The 17,594-nt window shown below is 46.4% G+C and overlaps 2 protein-coding genes across 6 annotated transcripts; both read right to left on the bottom strand.

The window, feature by feature from the left end:
- Nucleotides 1-432: 432 nt before the first annotated feature.
- Nucleotides 433-8,522, bottom strand: LOC310849824 (protein C19orf12 homolog). Of its 3 annotated transcripts, XR_014567106.1 has the most exons (4): nt 6,702-8,522; nt 3,078-6,642; nt 802-1,160; nt 433-680 (listed from the first exon to the last, which is right to left on the bottom strand). XR_014567106.1 is itself a non-coding variant. In XM_083750574.1 (3 exons), exons 2-3 carry the CDS (start codon nt 3,238-3,240, stop codon nt 886-888), a joined length of 438 nt encoding a protein of 145 aa, XP_083606700.1. In that variant the 5' UTR covers nt 3,241-6,642; nt 6,702-8,520; the 3' UTR covers nt 433-885. The 3 variants fall into 3 exon arrangements, 2 of the variants coding, with proteins under 2 accessions (XP_083606700.1, XP_083606701.1); XM_083750574.1 differs by having other exon boundaries at nt 433-1,160; nt 6,702-8,520; XM_083750575.1 differs by lacking the exon at nt 6,702-8,522 and having other exon boundaries at nt 433-1,160; nt 3,078-3,253; nt 4,232-4,799.
- On the bottom strand, nt 6,915-16,838 carry LOC310849825 (protein C19orf12 homolog). 3 transcript variants are annotated; one of them, XR_014567107.1, is made up of 4 exons: nt 12,915-13,249; nt 9,911-10,086; nt 8,558-9,208; nt 6,915-8,520 (listed from the first exon to the last, which is right to left on the bottom strand). XR_014567107.1 is itself a non-coding variant. In XM_083750577.1 (3 exons), the coding sequence occupies exons 2-3, from the start codon at nt 10,068-10,070 to the stop codon at nt 8,943-8,945; spliced, it is 426 nt and encodes a 141-aa protein (XP_083606703.1). In that variant the 5' UTR covers nt 10,071-10,086; nt 16,304-16,838; the 3' UTR covers nt 6,915-8,942. The 3 variants fall into 3 exon arrangements, 2 of the variants coding, with proteins under 2 accessions (XP_083606703.1, XP_083606702.1); XM_083750577.1 differs by lacking the exon at nt 12,915-13,249 and adding an exon at nt 16,304-16,838 and having other exon boundaries at nt 6,915-9,208; XM_083750576.1 differs by having other exon boundaries at nt 6,915-9,208; nt 12,915-13,513.
- Between the last annotated feature and the right edge of the window lie 756 nt (nt 16,839-17,594).

Raw genomic sequence — 17,594 nt, 5'->3', positions numbered from 1 at the left:
CTCTGGTTGAAAGCAGCTTTCAGAAGTGTTTTGTAGCCTGGATAACAGGACCCTTGTACCTGGAGATGAGAGCAATCGAACACTGGAGCTACAGTCACTCCCCCAGTCTACAGCCAGACCCATATTTACATCACAGGAGGCTGTCCAATGTGCCTTGCCTGCATTTGCAAGCATTTTAGTGTGGATTTCCCCTAATAAATATTTTGCTATGCAATTTTGACTAATATATGCATTTTTGCATACATTGGCTGGCTGGCTAGAGAACTTCATCACAAAATTGTGAGAAGCAAATTTCGAAGGATAGCTCACATACTAGTTCTGGAACGCAAATTAAAATGCAGATTCCATTAAAATGAAAGAAAACTCGAATTTTCCCCTCATCCCTACTCAGGAGACTTGTAAACAGTTTTTAAAACGCAATCACACCAAAGCTCACAAGGGGCAGATTTATTTGAATTCAGCTGCTAAGGAGGGATGGAAACAGTTTTTTCTATGTTCTTGGCACTCTGTTTCAAAAAGGCACATTCCAATTCTGAACTTTTCTTTTTCTAATCAAGATTAGTGGGGAAATGGAAGAAAGCAAGCATATAAGGATAAAAATGGGAGACAAAAGGCAGCCCACACCTAGAGCTGTGTACACGCCACACATTTAAAGGACTCCACTTTCTCCCAAAGTAAACCTGGGAACTGTAGTTGACTCATCGCAGAGCTATAATTCCGTAGCAACCTTTTAAAAGCTACAGTTCCCAGGATTATTTTGGGGGAAAGTCAAATGCTTTAAATGTTTGGTGCCTGCTTAGCCTAGGACCTGCACCACACATTCCCTGTGAGGCTGGTGGTATCTTCATCCGGCATCCGCTTCTGAATGCACACACATTGGTTTCGTCAAGGTTTCGTTTTGTCAAACTTGATTTCGGCTTTGAGTTCATTGGCGAGATAGTCCATCACCACCCCAATCAGTTGCTCTTGTATGGCTACGTCCTCCATGATCAGGTTCATGAGCTGTGCCACGTTCGGCCACTCCATGTCCTGGATGACTCGAAAGGCTATCTTGTACAGTTGCTGCTGCTTTGCGGGAGGCATTTCCCGAATAATTTGACGGGCAGGCTTAAATTGTCCAGCTGTCATCTGGGAGCCGACCAAGCCACCAACTGTACCCCCTAGAAAAGCCACACAGAGAAAAGTATTGTTTTGTAAGCCATCCTGCTTTGAAAGCTTTGCAGCCCAATCCAGAAAATCTTTTGCAGATTCAAGAGTTCTGGTACATCTATGCATTAATAATAATAAATATATATGCCCATCTGGCTGGGCTGCCCCAGCTGCACATGCACAGGTACACACAACACACACACCCTTTGTCTTCTGGTATAGGTGAAGATCAGAGCCCAGAGGACCCTGCCTTGGAATGTTTCATTTCATACAAGGATTCTGTCCTGGTTCCCAGTTGCTGAGGAACAAGGACTTGAAGAAGGAGCCTTCCAATAGGATTTAATGTTTAGATCACCACAATATACATGCAAATTGCTAGCTTAACCTAATACAGGGCAATACACATAATTAATTCTGCATGCATCTACAACAAGGGCAGGTGATCTGCCTCCCAAAGCTTTGAATGTTGCTCTGATACTGACACACGCCCTTGCTATCCTATATATAGGAATGAGGCAGGCTCAGCTTAGTGTAGCAAGCGTTTCTGCAATCTCTCACTTAGGTGGATTCATCTATTCCAGGCATAGGCAAACTCTGGCCCTCCAGATGTTTTGAGACTACAATTCCCATCATCCCTGACCACTGGTCCTGTTAACTAGGGATGATGGGAATTGTAGCCCCAAACATTTGGAGGGCCGGAGTTTGCCTATGCCTGATCTATTCTTTCCTCTTTTGGTGCCTTCTGGATCTAGGTGATGAGGGAGGTGTCTCTGCCCCCATCAGAAGTGGGCTACATCAACTGAACACCTGTCTCTGGAGAGGCCGGCCCCTCCCAGTGTCCAATGGACATTAGCATATTTAACACTGATCTCCTTCAGGGTCTATATACCCCGAACTGGATTCTCTCTTCTTGGCTCTTAAGAGTTAACCCCTCATTTAAAAAAAGAAATTAGCAAGATTTATATATACCGCTTAATTAGAAGAAGAAAAGATTCTCTAAGTGGTCTACGTGACTAGGACTCTACTGTAGCCAATCCATTAGGCTATTAACAGAAGGGGTACAGTGGAGGCTGGCCTGTTAGGGAGAATGGGGCACTGCCCCACCAGCAAATATCCACCTTTCTTTCAACCAGTCCTGGAATGGCTCTACATTTCATTGTCTCCACTTGCTGTTGATTGCCTTGCATTCTGCTTTACCAGTCCCAACAGATGTCAACCACCAATGTTAGATATTGCACATGGGACATTTCTGTCTCTCTGTCTGGCAAGTGCTCAACCACTGAGCTACAGCTCTCACTCTGTAGAACCTCAGAAGGACAAGACATTGCACCAAAGGTTCCCTGGCCCTAGCGTAGCATGTTGTCCAAACCCAGAATCATGGTGGCACACTCTCCTTCTGAACCACGGGCAGCTACAGATTGTGGGTAAGGAAGAGAGAGATGAACCATGATCCTGGGTTAGGACAACACACTGAGCAGGGCTTAGCTGCCAAGCTAAAAGGACCAGGGAGAAACCAAGCAGCACTCGGAGTAGATAATCGTTTGGGCTCACTGTGATGTGTGAACCAGGTCTTTGACTGCCATTAATTCTGGGTGATTGTCCATGAAAGGAGTTAAGACTCCTTCCTGGACAGGGACACAGGAAACTGCCTTATACTAAGTCAAACCATGGGTCCATCTTGCTCAGTATTATCTTCTACACTGATTGGCAGCAGCTCTCCAGGGCTTCGGACAGCCCTAACTGGAGTTTCCAGGGATTGAACCAAGAACCTTCTGCCTGCAAGGCAGATGCTCTACCACTGAGCCACGGCCCTTCCCCAGCGCTAACCATAACATGTATGCCTCCATACCCATTCACTACCGCTTTAATTGAATAGGCAAGGCAATTTTGCACTGAGATTTCCGGTTCATAAGGAAGCACATACTTACCTACTGGAATGCCAACTGGTCCGGTCAACAAGCCCCCAAACAGGGCCCCCAAACCTGCCGCAAGGGCAACTCGTTTGGGTTGCTTGGTGGCAGCCTTCATTCCCCATATATCAGATAGTCGGCCCAGAAGCTGCATCATCTCATTCACGGCAATTGGCGACATGTCTGGCTTATACCTTGAAAGCAGAAAGGAAGATCCACTTCAATGAGCATGCCCACAAGATGCTGCCATACACAGAGTCAGGTGATTTGGCACATCTAGGAATGACTTGACACATCTCCAGCCCTGCTTGGAGATGCTGGGAGCTGAATCTGGGACCTTCTGCATGCAAAACAAGCCCTCTAAAATGAGAGCCTTTTTCTTCTAGACACCCCACAGTATCTGCTGCTGAGCAAGTCTCATGACTCTTCCCAATGTGGTACTGAACCACATTGCTTGGGATGAATATAGCTGGTCATATTTGCCATGCTTTTCTCTCTTGCAACCACAGACCTAGAAATCTGCTTCTTGCATTGTACTCAACTAAGTCCTACTTGGAGAAGGCCCACTGAACTTCATGAATGAAGTGAGGCATGTCTATTAACTTCAATGATTCTCCTCTGAGCAGGACAAGCACTGAATACCATCCCTTGTTTAGACTGGCATACAAAACCCAACATTGCAGACAATAACCCATTTATACTGGTGCCAAAAAGGTGTATATTGCCTTATGGTTCTCATCTTTTCGAGGCTTCTCACACCCCATGGCTCCATTTAATTTACAGTCTTACAACACAGTTCATGGGGGCTTACGCCCAACTGCAGGTAAGACTGCAACCTTTGCGATTTAGTAAGAGAATTAGTTGTCAGGGTATGGGCGTGTTTTTATTTGCTATAATCAAGAACACTCAAAAAGAAATATAATCTGAAAAGGTGAAACTAAGCCAAACAAATCTCCCTTCCCTCTTTGTGCCTCAATAAATAACAAATCCTATCTTGTTTCCTTTAACAGAAAGCCCATTAAAGAGGTTAAGGTCAATAGCTAAGATAGCAGCACATTTACAGGGATGAAACCCTCATTGAAGTCAGAGGGCCTCACTTCCAAGTAAATATGTTCAGGAAACACAAAAGTACCGTAATATTAATAGCTTCAGAGGGTTACAATATCACTTACCCAATTGCCTGACTCCTAAAGAAAACTTCTTTGGCTACAATATTTCCACAAACTGGACCACTTCAGCAGATGGTTCTTCTAATTCAGGATGCAAATGAGGAAATGAACCTGAGCAGCTTTGTAGAAAACCCCACTTTCAGTTTTTCAAAAACAGGTGCTCCTCTTTGCTGACCCAATCAAGGTTGGGCCTGAGCAGCTTTGTAGAAAGCCCCACCTCCTTAAATCAAACCCTACATTGACTTCTTGCCTGTTCCTGCATCCAGCACAAAGTCTTCAGCCTTACATTGGAGCCACTCAGTCCTCAGCCATGCTGCTGTTAGCTCCCCCACTTCCAATATCTTCACTGGTCTCTAGAGTCTTACCTTTGCTCTTTAGACTTCACCAGGCTCCTCAGTCCAGAGGTTTCTTCCGTCCTCAAGCAATCCCACCAGCCCTGTCTTGCCGATTTGGAATTATCTTGCCGAAGGCCTTGATGGTGCCACCCCTTTCCCACTTGCCTAATCAAGTACTTCCTCAGACTCACCTGACCCATGGAGCCTTTTGCTTAACTGCCCAATCGCCATCCTTCTGGTGTAACACAGGAAGCTGGCTTTTGAAGCCCTAGGCGCTGAAAAGATTATGGCATCTCCCCGCTCTCCATATGCAATTCAAAATAAAAACAATAAACAAAACAACTTACACAGCGTATTCTGTTTTTCTGCATATATAGATTAGAAAGGAGAAAGAAACAAAGTTTGTATAACTCATAAGAATAAATATTTAATGCTAAAACAATTTATTACTAAGCTTGACAGGATCTGATTTCTTCCCATTACAGTATTTCCATCTGTGTTGACAGGATGGTCTCTGGTACAGGTGGGATAAGTAATAAAAAGAGAACAGAAAAATCTAGTGGCGTGTAAGTAGGTGTAATAAATCTTTCCCAATGACTACTTTGATGATTTCCTCCCTTTGAAATATCATATGCCAAATTCCTTCAGAACGTTGGGAGTTTTTTGTGGGGTCAGGGAGCCCCTGCTTTGCTGGTGCACTAAGCTCATGGTTGGTCTGTCTGTTGGGTAACCCACCACCACTTATTCCAGTCAGACTACTAGCTCAGTATTACCTAAATTAGGTGGTTCTCTCCCTCCCCCCTCCCCAGTCCATTACAGCCTCATGATTTCACATCAGCCACTCACATAATTGCAGGCCCCAGATGATCAGTCGTTAAAACATTTCGTTTTATGGATGGGCTGGTGAAATAGGGTGTTTCAAAAGAAGGATCTCCTATATGTGTTAGAATTAGAAAGGCTTACAGTGTAATCCTAAAGCATGTTTGCTCAGAGGTAGGGATGGGAGAATACGTCAGTTTTCTCAGTTCATTGCTTTCCCCATCTTAAATTCAGCTGTCCACATTTCCACAACAGTTTGCAAAAATAAAGCCCCCCTCAAAACACACACACACAAACACACCAGCAATTGAGTGCCAGTTTCTCCAAAACATACACATTTTAGCATGCAATTTTGCCTAACACAACACATATTGGGGTGTTATTTCCACTAACTGTAAAGCATACTTTACGCCAGTGTAAGTATTTTTGTGCACATTACAGTGGTACCTCAGTTTACGAACTTAATCCGTTCTGGAAGTCCATTCTTAAACCAAAACCGTTCTTAAACTGAGGTGCACTTTCCCTGAGGCCTGCCAGTGCCCTTCCACCGTTCAGATTATGTTCTTAGACCAAGGTAAAGTTCTCAAACCAAGACACTATTTCCGGTTTTGAGGAGTTTGTAAACCAAATCATTCTTAAACTGAGGTACCACTGTACTTGGATCGAGAACTGCACTGGAAAATTCGGAGAAGTGTAAATATCAAATGATGGCTGCATTTCTGTTCACATCTTGTTTTGGGAAAAGTGTGAATGAAGCAACTTCACCTTTCAAAGCAAACTGAATTGAATTTCTCCCCCACTCCCTACTCAGAAATTCTAGTGTTTTCAGTGAGGTTTACCACCAGGTAAATGAACCCAGAATTTCAGCTTTACTTAAAGGAGTTCCTGCAACCACCAGCAGCTTGGTGCTGACTGCATGTTGGTGGAGCCATTATCCAGAAGTGTGATGTTGAAAACAATTGACTCAATGGGTTGCTTTGGGCCTTTGATCCTCTGCCAAATATGGCCACCACAAATAGACAAGAAAAGGACCTGAATCCAGTCTAATCCTATGCACTGGATGGGTGCTTGTTAACTCAACGATGGGAGGATGACTGCCACTCCCTGGCTGTTCTGCCATGCCCCATACCACAACTGTCCATTAGCTGGGGATAAAGTAACGCCACTGCTAACCCAGTCTGCTTAGAACTCAATCCGAGCATCTGGCTCCAGGTTTAGGAGGGCCTTTGGAAAAGGCACCCTCCATGACCACAAGATTCCCTGTCTGAAACCCTGGAGAGCTGTAAGCAATACTGATCTAGATGAACTAATAGCCTGACTCAGTATAAGTCAGCTTTCTATGTTCCTATGCAATTAGAATTGAAAGTGAGGCTGTGTGCATTCTACCCAAATTTCAAGCCAGGGCAGACTCAAACAGATCTGTATCACACGTGGCTTTTAAGTGTGTGTTTTTGTCTCCAAAGGCAGGTAAATCAGCTGTCATGCAAACACACACTATATAATAGTTTTAAAAAAACAGATCTACTTCTGAGTTTCAGTATGATAATTTATTTATTTCCAACACACACATAAAACTAAGATAATGCTACATTATTGGCTCTGTACGTTGCAGCTTCAAAAAAGGCACCTTGAGGCTTCAAAGTTTTATTTTTCTCTGACAGCAAAAGGAAACATGGTTGATTTTTAAAGTAGCAAAAGTCCCTAATGGCACAGTCCTAGGATTCCAGCACCAGGGGCCATGCCAGACCGCCACCTTGGAAAAAATTGATTGAGAGGAGGAGAGGGCTGTCAATGGCTACTAGCCATGATTGCTCCGCCTCTATTGACAGAGGCAGCAATGCATCTGGGTACCAGTTGCTGGAAACCACAGGAGGGGAGAAGGTCCTAGTGGTCGGGTCCTGCTTGTGGGTTTTCCCCTTGAGGCATCTGGTTGGCAACTGTGAGAATAGGACGCAGGACTAGATGGGATGCTGGTCTGGTCCAGCAGGCTCTTCTTACGTTCTTCGAGAAGTTTTTTCTGTTTCTCATATACTAGAACCAGGGAACCATCCGATAAAGTTGAACATATACCTACTGGATCACCTTATCCCATGTTCCCCATCATCAACTTCAATCAGCAGAACTGGCACGATAGGTGCCACGTAATACCCATTCCGCATTTGCAAGAACTTTATCATTTAGCATTTATACTTTGGAACTCCCTGCCTCTTGATATCAAGTAGGCGCCTTTACTGTACTGTATTCGGTGCCTGCTTTAAAAAATAATAATTTATTTAGACAACCATACCCAGGTGCTTAGAAAGTAGAGATGAATATTAGCATTTTGCTATTTTGACTTTATGCTTTAAAGTATTGTTGTGATTTTTACTTGATTAAAAAAAAAATTGTAAACCACTTTTGAGGTTTTACAATCAAGCGGTGTATAAATTTTATGAAATAAATACATGAAAATTGGAAGATTCAGGGTAGACAAAAGAAAATGTGTTCCCCCCCCTTCCAGATAGTAACTAGTTAATCAGTGGAACTCACTTCCATGAGATGTAACAATGACCATAAAAAAAAAGAATTAGATAAATTAATGGAGGGGTATCAATAGCTACTACTCATAGTGGCAGAGTAGCACCTTCAGCATCAATGTGAGATGCCGATGAAGAACAGGCAGCCATCCCTATATATGTTGTTGTGGGTGTGGGGTGGGGTCACTCTGGATGATGCCCTGAGCCCCTTCCAGTTCTTAGGATCCCGTATCTGTGTGGGTTGAAGGTATAAGGGAGCAAGCTTGCCAAACCCCTATATTAAGGTAATGGCCTTGGCTAGCTAGTTAAGCACCACCATTAGCATTACCAAAGAAGGTGCTCTGTGTCATAGAACAAATGAGTGGGTTGCCAGTTTTTCCCCCATGTGTGGGTGTGTCCGTGGATTCGGACTTCTGTGGATGTCTCTGATGCACCCAGCTTACACGGCAAAGTGTTTCACTATGCAGTGTGAATGGCCTATCCCATAATAGCAGCGAGCTTCATTCAAGCCAACAGAATTCGGTTGTGAGCTCCATTTAACCAGAGACATCTAAACCAGGATGATCCCTTTGTCAGCATTATTCAGTTAGGACGCCAGATAGATCAGCACTACACCACCATACTCTCTCTCTCTCTCTCTCTCTCTCTCTCTCTCACACACACACACACACACACACAACCAGCTACCACAGTGCAAGACTGCTGCAGGCACTTGCCGGCCCTAGTAGCCACAAGTGGTCAACTTCCAGTGGACATAATTCTCTATGTGCGCATACATGTGCTCTCGCGAGTCGACGCGAGGCCTGAAACGGAGGTATCCACAGCAGCTAAAGCGATGATAACGATATAGAAAGGCAGAGGCTAATCAAACCACTGGAAACACTAGTCTGAGATTGGTTTGAAGAACAGAAGATAAGAGTGTCACAATCTCCAGTTGCAATGGGAAAATCATTGATCCAAACAGATTTAAGATATTCTCCATGTTACCAAAAAAAAGCGAGGGGAGAGAAGTCTACTTAAGCACGCTCAATTTCACATCAGACCCTAGTTTTCATACTTGATTTCGGCTCTAAGCTCGTTGGTGACGTAGCTCGTCAGCATGCAAAGCAGCTGGTCTTGGATGGCTCTGTTGCCCATGACCAGGGCTATGAGCTGTGCTGTATCGGTCCAGTCTAAATTCCCAATGATGGCGTAGGCGTTGTCGTACAGCCGCTGCTGCTCCACGGGAGGCAGTTCCAGGATGATCTGAGGGATGGGCTGAAATTGCCCAGAGGTCATCCAGGCGCCAAGCAAGCCCCCAACAGCGCCCCCTAAAAAAGCAGCACAGAAATGTATTTTAAGCCACACGTTGCTCACCAATGCCAAACACCCCCGTGCGGCAAATCATGTGCAGATGCACAGAATCCAGGGTGCAAACCTCCTGATGGGGATGAAGACGATAATTTGGCTTTAGGGTGTTCACATATTGGTTGCTGCTGCATTTTGGTGGCATATTATTAAGGCTGCAACCCTTACCTTGGAGTCAGCCCCATTGACCTTGACAGGCCTTATTTTTGAGTAGACGTGGTTAGGCTTGTGCTATGGATTTATTGTTGCCACCCCATCTTGCAGGGCTGGTTTTTTGTTTCCTGTTCTTGAGCAAAATCAGGATATTAACATTCTAATTCGCTTGTTCCCCAATGCGGGCAGTACTATCCCTTGCCCCAGGAATTGTTAAGAGGCAAGTGCAGGGCAGCACTGGAAGAGTAAAAGACTATCAGACTTTTGAAAAGCTGGTATCACTGGACCAAGGGCATGGACTTTGTTGAATTAACCAAAAACAAATAGTTTCAATTGGATTTGGAATAAACGTGCAATTTGTTGTTGCCGTTTTGAATTTTATAGTGCCATGCAAACCACTATGGAGCCAAGTTGGGTTGTGGGGCCCCAAAAAGTTTGGGAACCGCTAGCTTTAAAGAAAAACAGCAAGGTAGCTTCAACAGACCCTCTGCTAGAAAGAGAGCCTCACTTACCGACGGCTATGCCAGGAGGGCCGCCCACCAAGCCTCCCAAGAAAGCAGTTGCCCCAGCCACGACTGCTCCTCGCCCCGAATGCTTGAAGGCCGCCCTCATTTTCCGCTCTTCAGACACATGGCATAGGAGCTGCATGACGTCGTTCACGCTGACAGGCATCTTGCATAGATCACACCTTGAAAGCATATGGAAAGGTAAAGGTAAAGGGACCCCTGACCGTTAAGTCCAGTCATGGACGACTCTGGGGTTGCAGCGCTCATCTCGCTTTACTGGCCAAGGGAGCCGGCATTTGTCTGCAGACAGCTTCCGGGTCATGTGGCCAGCATGACTAAGCCGCTTCTGGAGAACCAGAGCAGCGCACGGAATCGCCATTTACCTTCCCGCCAGAGCAGTACCTATTTATCTACTTGCACTTAACGGGATTCAAACTGCTGACCTTCTGATCGGCAAGCCCTAGGCTCTGTGGTTTAGACCACAGCGCCACCCGTGCCCCTGTTATGGAAAGGTACAACACCTTACTAGAAATGTGAGAGAACCTAACTCAGGCTCAAGGGCCACATTCCACCATGAGCAACTTTCCTCTGGGTGGGGGTGCAGCCCAATGGTGGGTGAGGTGTAGCAGATGTGACTCAGACCTCTGTACAGCAGGCAGCGGCCAACTGTGAAAAAGTATGCTTTTATCCAAGCAAGCAAAGAGGCACTGTCGCAGTTCAAAGGCACATTCCAACCAGGCAAAAAGGCCCTGAGGTGGACCACTGAAAGAACCCCAAGGATTAGGCAGAGAGGTCTGGAGGGGCAGAATTGGTCCCTGGGCCTGAGGTTCCCAACCCCTAACCTAAGAGCTCTTTTATACCCCATGTAGCTGCTGCCCATCTCTATTTACAAAAATATTTGTATAGCGCTTTATCATTAAAAAAAATATCAAAGCAGTTTACAGCACCAGACATCAATTAACCAGTGTGAAAGGATGTTTTCTTAATTGCTTCATTGCCACACTTGCTGGGACTGCTGGGAACTATAGTTCTGCAATATCTGGAGGGCCAAAGGTTTCCTATACTCAATGTAGGAGGTTGCAAGTTCAATCCACCACACCTTTAATTAAAGGCAATCTTGGGTAACAAAATTATTATTATTTTGCCTTTTCCCCAGACAGGGACCCAAGGCATGTTACAGAGAAAAATACAAATACACAGATAAAATAGAAAAGATAATCATTAATAGTATTTAACCATCAAGCCAATCAAAATACTACCAAAGCAAAAATCTATTAAAAATACAGGTAACAATAAAAACATAACAGCACCAGACCTTTCTAAAAACAGTCAGTTCCTGAAGGCCTGTTGCAATAAATCCACCTTCACCTGCCAGTGAAAGGGCAACAAGGAGGGAGGCGGTCTAACATCTTTAGGAAGAGAGTCCCAAAGTCTGGGAGCAGACACCAAGAAGGCCCTCTCCCATGTCTCTCTCATCCCTTCTGAAGACCTCAGAGACAGATTCTCTGTCGGAAGAGGAACAGTTTGCACAAAACACTTGGCCATGGTTGAGTTGTCCCACAGATGTTCAGACAAACCATGGCTAGTGTCTCCCAAATTTGCCTTGCTTCCCAGATGCTCTTGCCTTGTGGTGAGAGCCAGTGTGGTGTAGTGGTTAAGAGTGGTAGACTCGTAATCTGGGGAGCCGGGTTCGCGTCTCCGCTCCTCCACATGCTCCTCTGCTCCTCCTGGGTGACCTTGGGCTAGTCACACTTCTTTGAAGTCTCTCAGCCCCACTCACCTCACAGAGTGTTTGTTGTGGGGGAGGAAGGGAAAGGAGAATGTTAGCCACTTTGAGACTCCTTCGGGTAGTGATAAAGCAGGATATCAAATCCAAACTCTTCTCTTCTTCTTCTTCTTGTGCCTTTGTGGTTTGGGGGTGGGGTGGGGTGGGGTGGTCAAACAAATCACAATTAAGGAAAGCTCCTAGGTTTACGTGCATTACCGAACCACAGTTAAAACAAACCAAGGTTCCTAAGTCATCAACAAACCATGGCTCCAGATCACCATTTGTAAAGAAACCATCATTAAGCCACAGGGCAGGATTCACATATAACATCACACCATGATTTAGTGTTGTGGGGAAACCAGGCCAGCGTATACAGCACAGGGGTAGGTAAACCAATGGTCTGCGAGACCAAGCAGATTTACTTGCAAGCAAGTCAATGGGCTTTACCTCCTGGGGAAGAAAAGTTTCATCATCATCTTAAGTTTCCAGCTCTCATGACTGCAGAAGTGGTGGTGGTAGGGGAATTAAAAATTCTCAGAATAAGTTTTTTGCGGTTGCAAAATAGGAATTCAGATCTGTTCCTACTTTTACAGACAGAGCAAACCTTCCATGGTTTCATTCTCATTGAAATCCAGAAACTCCCAGCTTTGCAAAAAAACAAAAAAAAAACCACCCTTAGAGTTCGTGGGATTGATGCCCTTACACAAAAAGATTGCTTCACGGGCATGAGCTCACCCCCAAACCACAGGAGACTATTGCGATTCGAACATCTGCTCTGAAACCCAGCCACACCTGAGGTCCTTCAGAGCAGATTCAGATTCCTTTGATTTTTGCAGGGATTAAGAACCCACCAGTTGCCTGCATAATGGGGGTTCCCCCCCCCCCCCCGTTTGATAGAAACCGCTCTGGTTTCCTTCTTATTCGAGATTTTGCATGAGCCACGCTGCCTGTCAAAACATCCACGCCCGGGGCTTCTGTCGTTCAGCCCCCGCCCTCCCCTTCCAAGTATCAGGAAGTGCATTTCAGTCCACAGCCTCCAGCAGCGGACAGACAACTGGCCACGCATTGCTAGCTACGGTCTTTCTGTTGTCATCAGCGGGGTCAAAGCAAGAGAAATCCGTAGTGTCTAGCCGTGATTTTCAGAGCAGCAGAGCTGATCGTTCAGAATCGCTGCGCGCTTCCTGCAAAGGAGGGTCCTAGTCCACGCAAGCTGCTAGTCCGCAAGCCTAAATTCTCACTTACCTGAGAGGAAGCCCTTTTAACCAGCCTGGAAAGGCTTGCCCTGGAAACCCGTTAGTCCTTGCCAATGTGCTTCTTTAATTTTTGGACTACAATTCCCAGCACGCAACGCCGTGAGCGAGGGGTGATGGGAGATGTAGTCGGCGCCTTTGCAAAGCGGCCTCGGAGGGGATGGGGAGCCCCTTCTGTCCAACCCCGGCAGGCAAACGGGGCGCTTTCCTCGAGTCTCTCCCCAACCCCCTTTGCAAACTCCTACTCTCCGCCCCGGGGCCATGCAATTCGCCCCCGGATCCGGAAGCCTTCCTCCCTCGGCCTGGGGCTGCGCGCACAACTCCGCCTCGGCCCAGCCGGGTCGCCGAGGTCGCTCCCGCCCAGCCGCGGGTCCCGTGGGGGATCACAGAGGGCGGATCTGGGCCTCCCTTTGCGTCCCGACGCACAGCCACGGTTGCAACTGCACCGAGCTTGCTCAAGTTTCCGAAATGTCGGCGGGTCTGGGGCACCGAAGCCCCACCTGCAAACTATAGGGCTAGCGTGTCTTTCTCCTGCGCCGCTGTCAGGGCTCCTGTGCTTGCAAACAGCTGCTTTTTAACAGGCAGGCGTTCTGCAAGTGAAGAGCTTTGCGGCTGCGCCTCCTGAGTCCCGGTGTGCCAGAGGCGCCGGAAGGAGCGGAAAGCTTTTGCGGAGGATTAAATCTGTCCGCTTTCCACGCGCGCCTCCTTCCTCGTTTTGCCTTGGAAATGCTTAGGGTGGACGTCTCCCCTCCCCTTTGGAAAATAATAATACTTTATTATAGATAGGCAATACATATTTATTCAATAAATATATTAGCTTTAAATATGTTAAGTATATTAACACACACATATGATAAGTGTTGTTGTTTTTAATGTCTTGCCCACCCTTTATCAGCAAACCCAGGGGAAGTTTACGACAATTTAAATTCCAGTATGAATAAACGTGTTTCCATTTGTTTTCTTCCTTTAAAGCTGTCTCTCCTGCCTTCCCAAGCAACTCGAATTTCATGCTAAACTCTTTCTGCTTATGCTTATATATACTGTAGTATCTAGCAACCTTCCACATACATGATCTTATTGATCCTTAAAACGGCCCTGCAAGGTACGCACATATTAGCATTATTATATCACAGGAGCTGCTGAGAGACAAGATTTAGGGTGCTTGGAGGTCTGTGGTCCTGGGCGCCGGATGACTCCAGGACTCCAGGGGGTCGTACACTCGGTGGGGTGGGGCCAGCAAAAGTGGAGTTTTTTAGCTGCCTCAATTGCAACATCAGTATTGTCCGCTGCCCTGAGGGCATTTATCTTGCAGATTTCCTCAATGGTCAGTATTGTAATTCTAGGGCTCTTTAAGCCTTCCCTTCTGTTTCTTTCTGTCAATTCACATTCTTGCATTGTGTTGCTTCGAGGCAGCTCTGCTTTTAAAAGGTTCTACATACTGGAACACTCTTTCAGACTGTCTGCTTGTCCACTTCACCTGATTCTGAATTCTTCATTCTCCATACCACCTTCCTCTTCTCTTTCCTCCTGTCTTTTCTTCCTCAGTCTCTTTGCTTTGGGGGTTGGGTAGGGGGAACCTTATTTAGCCCTGGTGCAGTTGCTGCATAGGGTGGAGGGGGGCTAAGTATTCCTCCCTCCTTTTCTTTTCCTGGGTCTGGCAAGACTGCTGGTTATTTTTCCTAACTTGTACTTGCTGTCATACTGGGCACAGTTTGGCATGGCACGGGTAGAATCATAGAATCATAGAGTTGGAAGAGACCACAAGGGCCATCGAGTCCAACCCCCTGCCAAGCAGGAAACACCATCAGAGTACTCCTGACATATGGTCGTCAAGCCTCTGCTTAAAGACCTCCAAAGAAGGAGACTCCACCACACTCCTTGGCAGCAAATTCCACTGTCGAACAGCTCTCACTGTCAGGAAGTTCCTCCTAATGTTTAGGTGGAATCTTTTTTCTTGTAGTTTGGAACCATTGCTCCGTGTCCGTTTCTCTGGAGCAGCAGAAAACAACCTTTCTCCCTCCTCTATGCGACATCCTTTTATATATTTGAACATCGCTATCATATCACCACTTAACCTCCTCTTCTCCAGGGCAAACATGCCCAGCTCCCTTAGCCTTTCCTCATAAGGCATCGTTTCCAGGCCTTTGACCATTTTGGTTGCCCTCCTCTGGACACGTTCCAGTTTGTCAGTGTCCTTCTTGAACTGTGGTGCCCAGAACTGGACACAGTACTCCAGGTGAGGTCTGACCAGAGCAGAATACAGTGGCACTATTACTTCCCTTGATCTAGATGCTATACTCCTATTGATGCAGCCCAGAATTGCATTGGCTTTTTTAGCTGCCGCGTCACACTGTTGGCTCATGTCAAGTTTGTGGTCAACCAAGACTCCTAGATCCTTTTCACATGTACTGCTCTCAAGCCAGGGTAATCAAACCCCTAATTATTTTGGCCGGGTCCTCTTCGAAAGAAGGATTCTGATTTAAGGTGCTTGGAGGTCTGTGGCCCTGGGCGTCGGATGACTCCAGGGGGTCGTACACTCAGTGGGGTGGGGCCATCAAAGTGGAGTTTTAGCTGCCTCAATTGCAACATCAGTATTGTCCGCTGCCCTGAGGGCATTTATCTTGTCCACATTCTAAATTAATTCTGAATTCTTCATTCTCCCTATCACCTTCTTCCTCACTTTCCTCTTCTCTTTCTTTTCTCCCTCAGGCTCTTTGCGTGGGGGTTGGGTAGGGGGAACCTCATTTAGCCCTGGTGCAGTTGCTGCATAGGGTGGAGGGGGGCTAATTATTCCTCCTTTGTCTTCAGGGTCTGGCAAGACTGCTGGTTTCTTCCCCTAACTTGTACTTGCTGCCATACTGGGCACAGTTTGGCATGGCACGGGTAATCACAGTTCTACTTTTCCTAAGCCATGGGGGGTGGTCAGGAACTTCACATAAGTGTTGAAGTCTCTTTTTTTCTTCAGGTTTTTGATACTGGGACACTCCCTCCTCCTAACGTCATTTCTCTCACTCAGTAACAGACCACACATTGCTTCCAACGTCTCTCACACTCAAAACATTCACTGGAGTGTCCCCACACGCACATTCAGAAAAACCTATGCACCTCCCCCAATCCCTTTTTACCAAAACCAAACAACCAACCGGCAGCGCTTCACGACTTCGACCGGGGCCCAAGAGTACCTTTTTTTTTTTTACTGCTTCTTCTGGGCACAAAACCAACAACCAACCACAACCGGCAGCGCTTAGATTTCGACCGGGGCCCAGCAGCACCCTTTTTGCTGCTTTTTTGGGCAAAACCAAAACCAGTGGCACCTTTTACTGCCCTACTGGTGGAGCTGATCAAACTCTCTTTGCTCTCACCTATTCCTGTGGAGCTTACCTTTTTCCTCGAGGTACCTTCTTTCTGCGCGGCCATAGCTTTTTCTCTGGTCCTTGCAGTGTGTCCTCTCAGGAACGGGTTGCAATTCCTCCCACGAACTTGGCAGGATGTGCACTAGAACTGCTGACACGAACCGAGCTGTTCACTGCAGGGACGCATTGAACCCACATCCCTTATCCTCAAGGACCAAACGGACCAAGAAATGTAGCCTTATGAGGCTTTGCCCTCGGGTGGGAAAAATATTGCGCCTGGGGAAAGGGAAGTGGGAGTCAACAGACACTCAAGGAATAGTTTCGGAGAAAAGGCTTTTATTTCTACCATCCATGAACTGGTAGAAGGAGCAAGTGTGATAAGTCACAAAAAGCATGCACGAGTTCACAATCATGTGCACAAGCATATATACCCCTTTCTAGTTCCCTCCCCCTTTCTCCTCCCTCAGGAGTCCTGCCCCATGTTGAGGTTCCTGAGCATGTACAGAAAGCTGTCTTGGAACTATTGTGGACTCTTGGCGCCCTTCCCAGGAAAGGGGGGGGGGAGTTTCAGAGTGTTCAGATATGTTTCAGTCTCTTGTTCTAGCATGGTTCCCGGACAGAAAGCAAATTGCAATGTGGTTCTTTAGCAAGACCAGAAGGCATGATAAAGGCCTGAGAAACAATGGACTGTTCCCTACCTTTGTTACAGCAGAGTAGAATGTTTCTGATGCTTAGCTGCTGAGAAAATGATTTTGAAAAGCTTTGAGAAGCTTTGAGCCTGCTTTGGGGGGGGGTGACTTTGGGCCTAGGTGAGATCACCTGTCCTCACCTTCATTCCTTCAATAGAACCGGAGAGTTGTTGGAAGGGACCTTGAGGAGTCATCAAGTCCAACTCCTGCTGCTTAAATGCAGGCTCTATTATGCAGGATGTGACCTGGAGTCTTTGCTGGCCTGATGCCCCCCCCCCCCCCCCCGCACATGTAGTTGGGTCACTTCGCATACAAAAAAATGGAGGGTGGAGAGCACACCAGGAAACCAAGGATGTTGATTAATTTTGTTGGGGGGGGGTCAGAACAGCAGGAGGTGAGAGGTTGCCTCTGAAATTGCTTTTATTACATAAACAGCCCCATCTGGCGGTTGCATTAAAATTTCGCCCTGTAACATGCCCAGCAGTGTTTGGCTAGTAGAAACTCTCTTAAGGACACTTGAAGAGCAATCTGCATGTGGTCATAGGAAACTTGTATCTCCAAATGCAGCTGTCCTCCAGGAACGACAAGGATGTGATGGAAAGTACAGGCAATGGACCCTCTTGGTGCTCT

This window comes from Podarcis gaigeae, assembly GCF_964106915.1.
Source record: "Podarcis gaigeae genome assembly, chromosome: 8".
Taxonomy (NCBI): domain Eukaryota; kingdom Metazoa; phylum Chordata; class Lepidosauria; order Squamata; family Lacertidae; genus Podarcis; species Podarcis gaigeae.
This window is presented reverse-complemented; position numbering and strand designations above follow the sequence as displayed.

Excerpts from the sequence above, each read along its gene's own strand:
- LOC310849824 (XM_083750574.1), bottom strand. The coding sequence starts at position 3,240 with ATGTCGCCAATTGCCGTGAATGAGATGATGCAGCTTCTGGGCCGACTA. Across the intron at positions 1,161-3,077 it reads ACCAGTTGGCATTCCAGTAG|GGGGTACAGTTGGTGGCTTG; the intron begins GTAAGTATGTGC and ends TGGCTTTTCTAG.
- LOC310849825 (XM_083750577.1), bottom strand. The coding sequence starts at position 10,070 with ATGCCTGTCAGCGTGAACGACGTCATGCAGCTCCTATGCCATGTGTCT. Across the intron at positions 9,209-9,910 it reads CCCTCCTGGCATAGCCGTCG|GGGGCGCTGTTGGGGGCTTG; the intron begins GTAAGTGAGGCT and ends CTGCTTTTTTAG.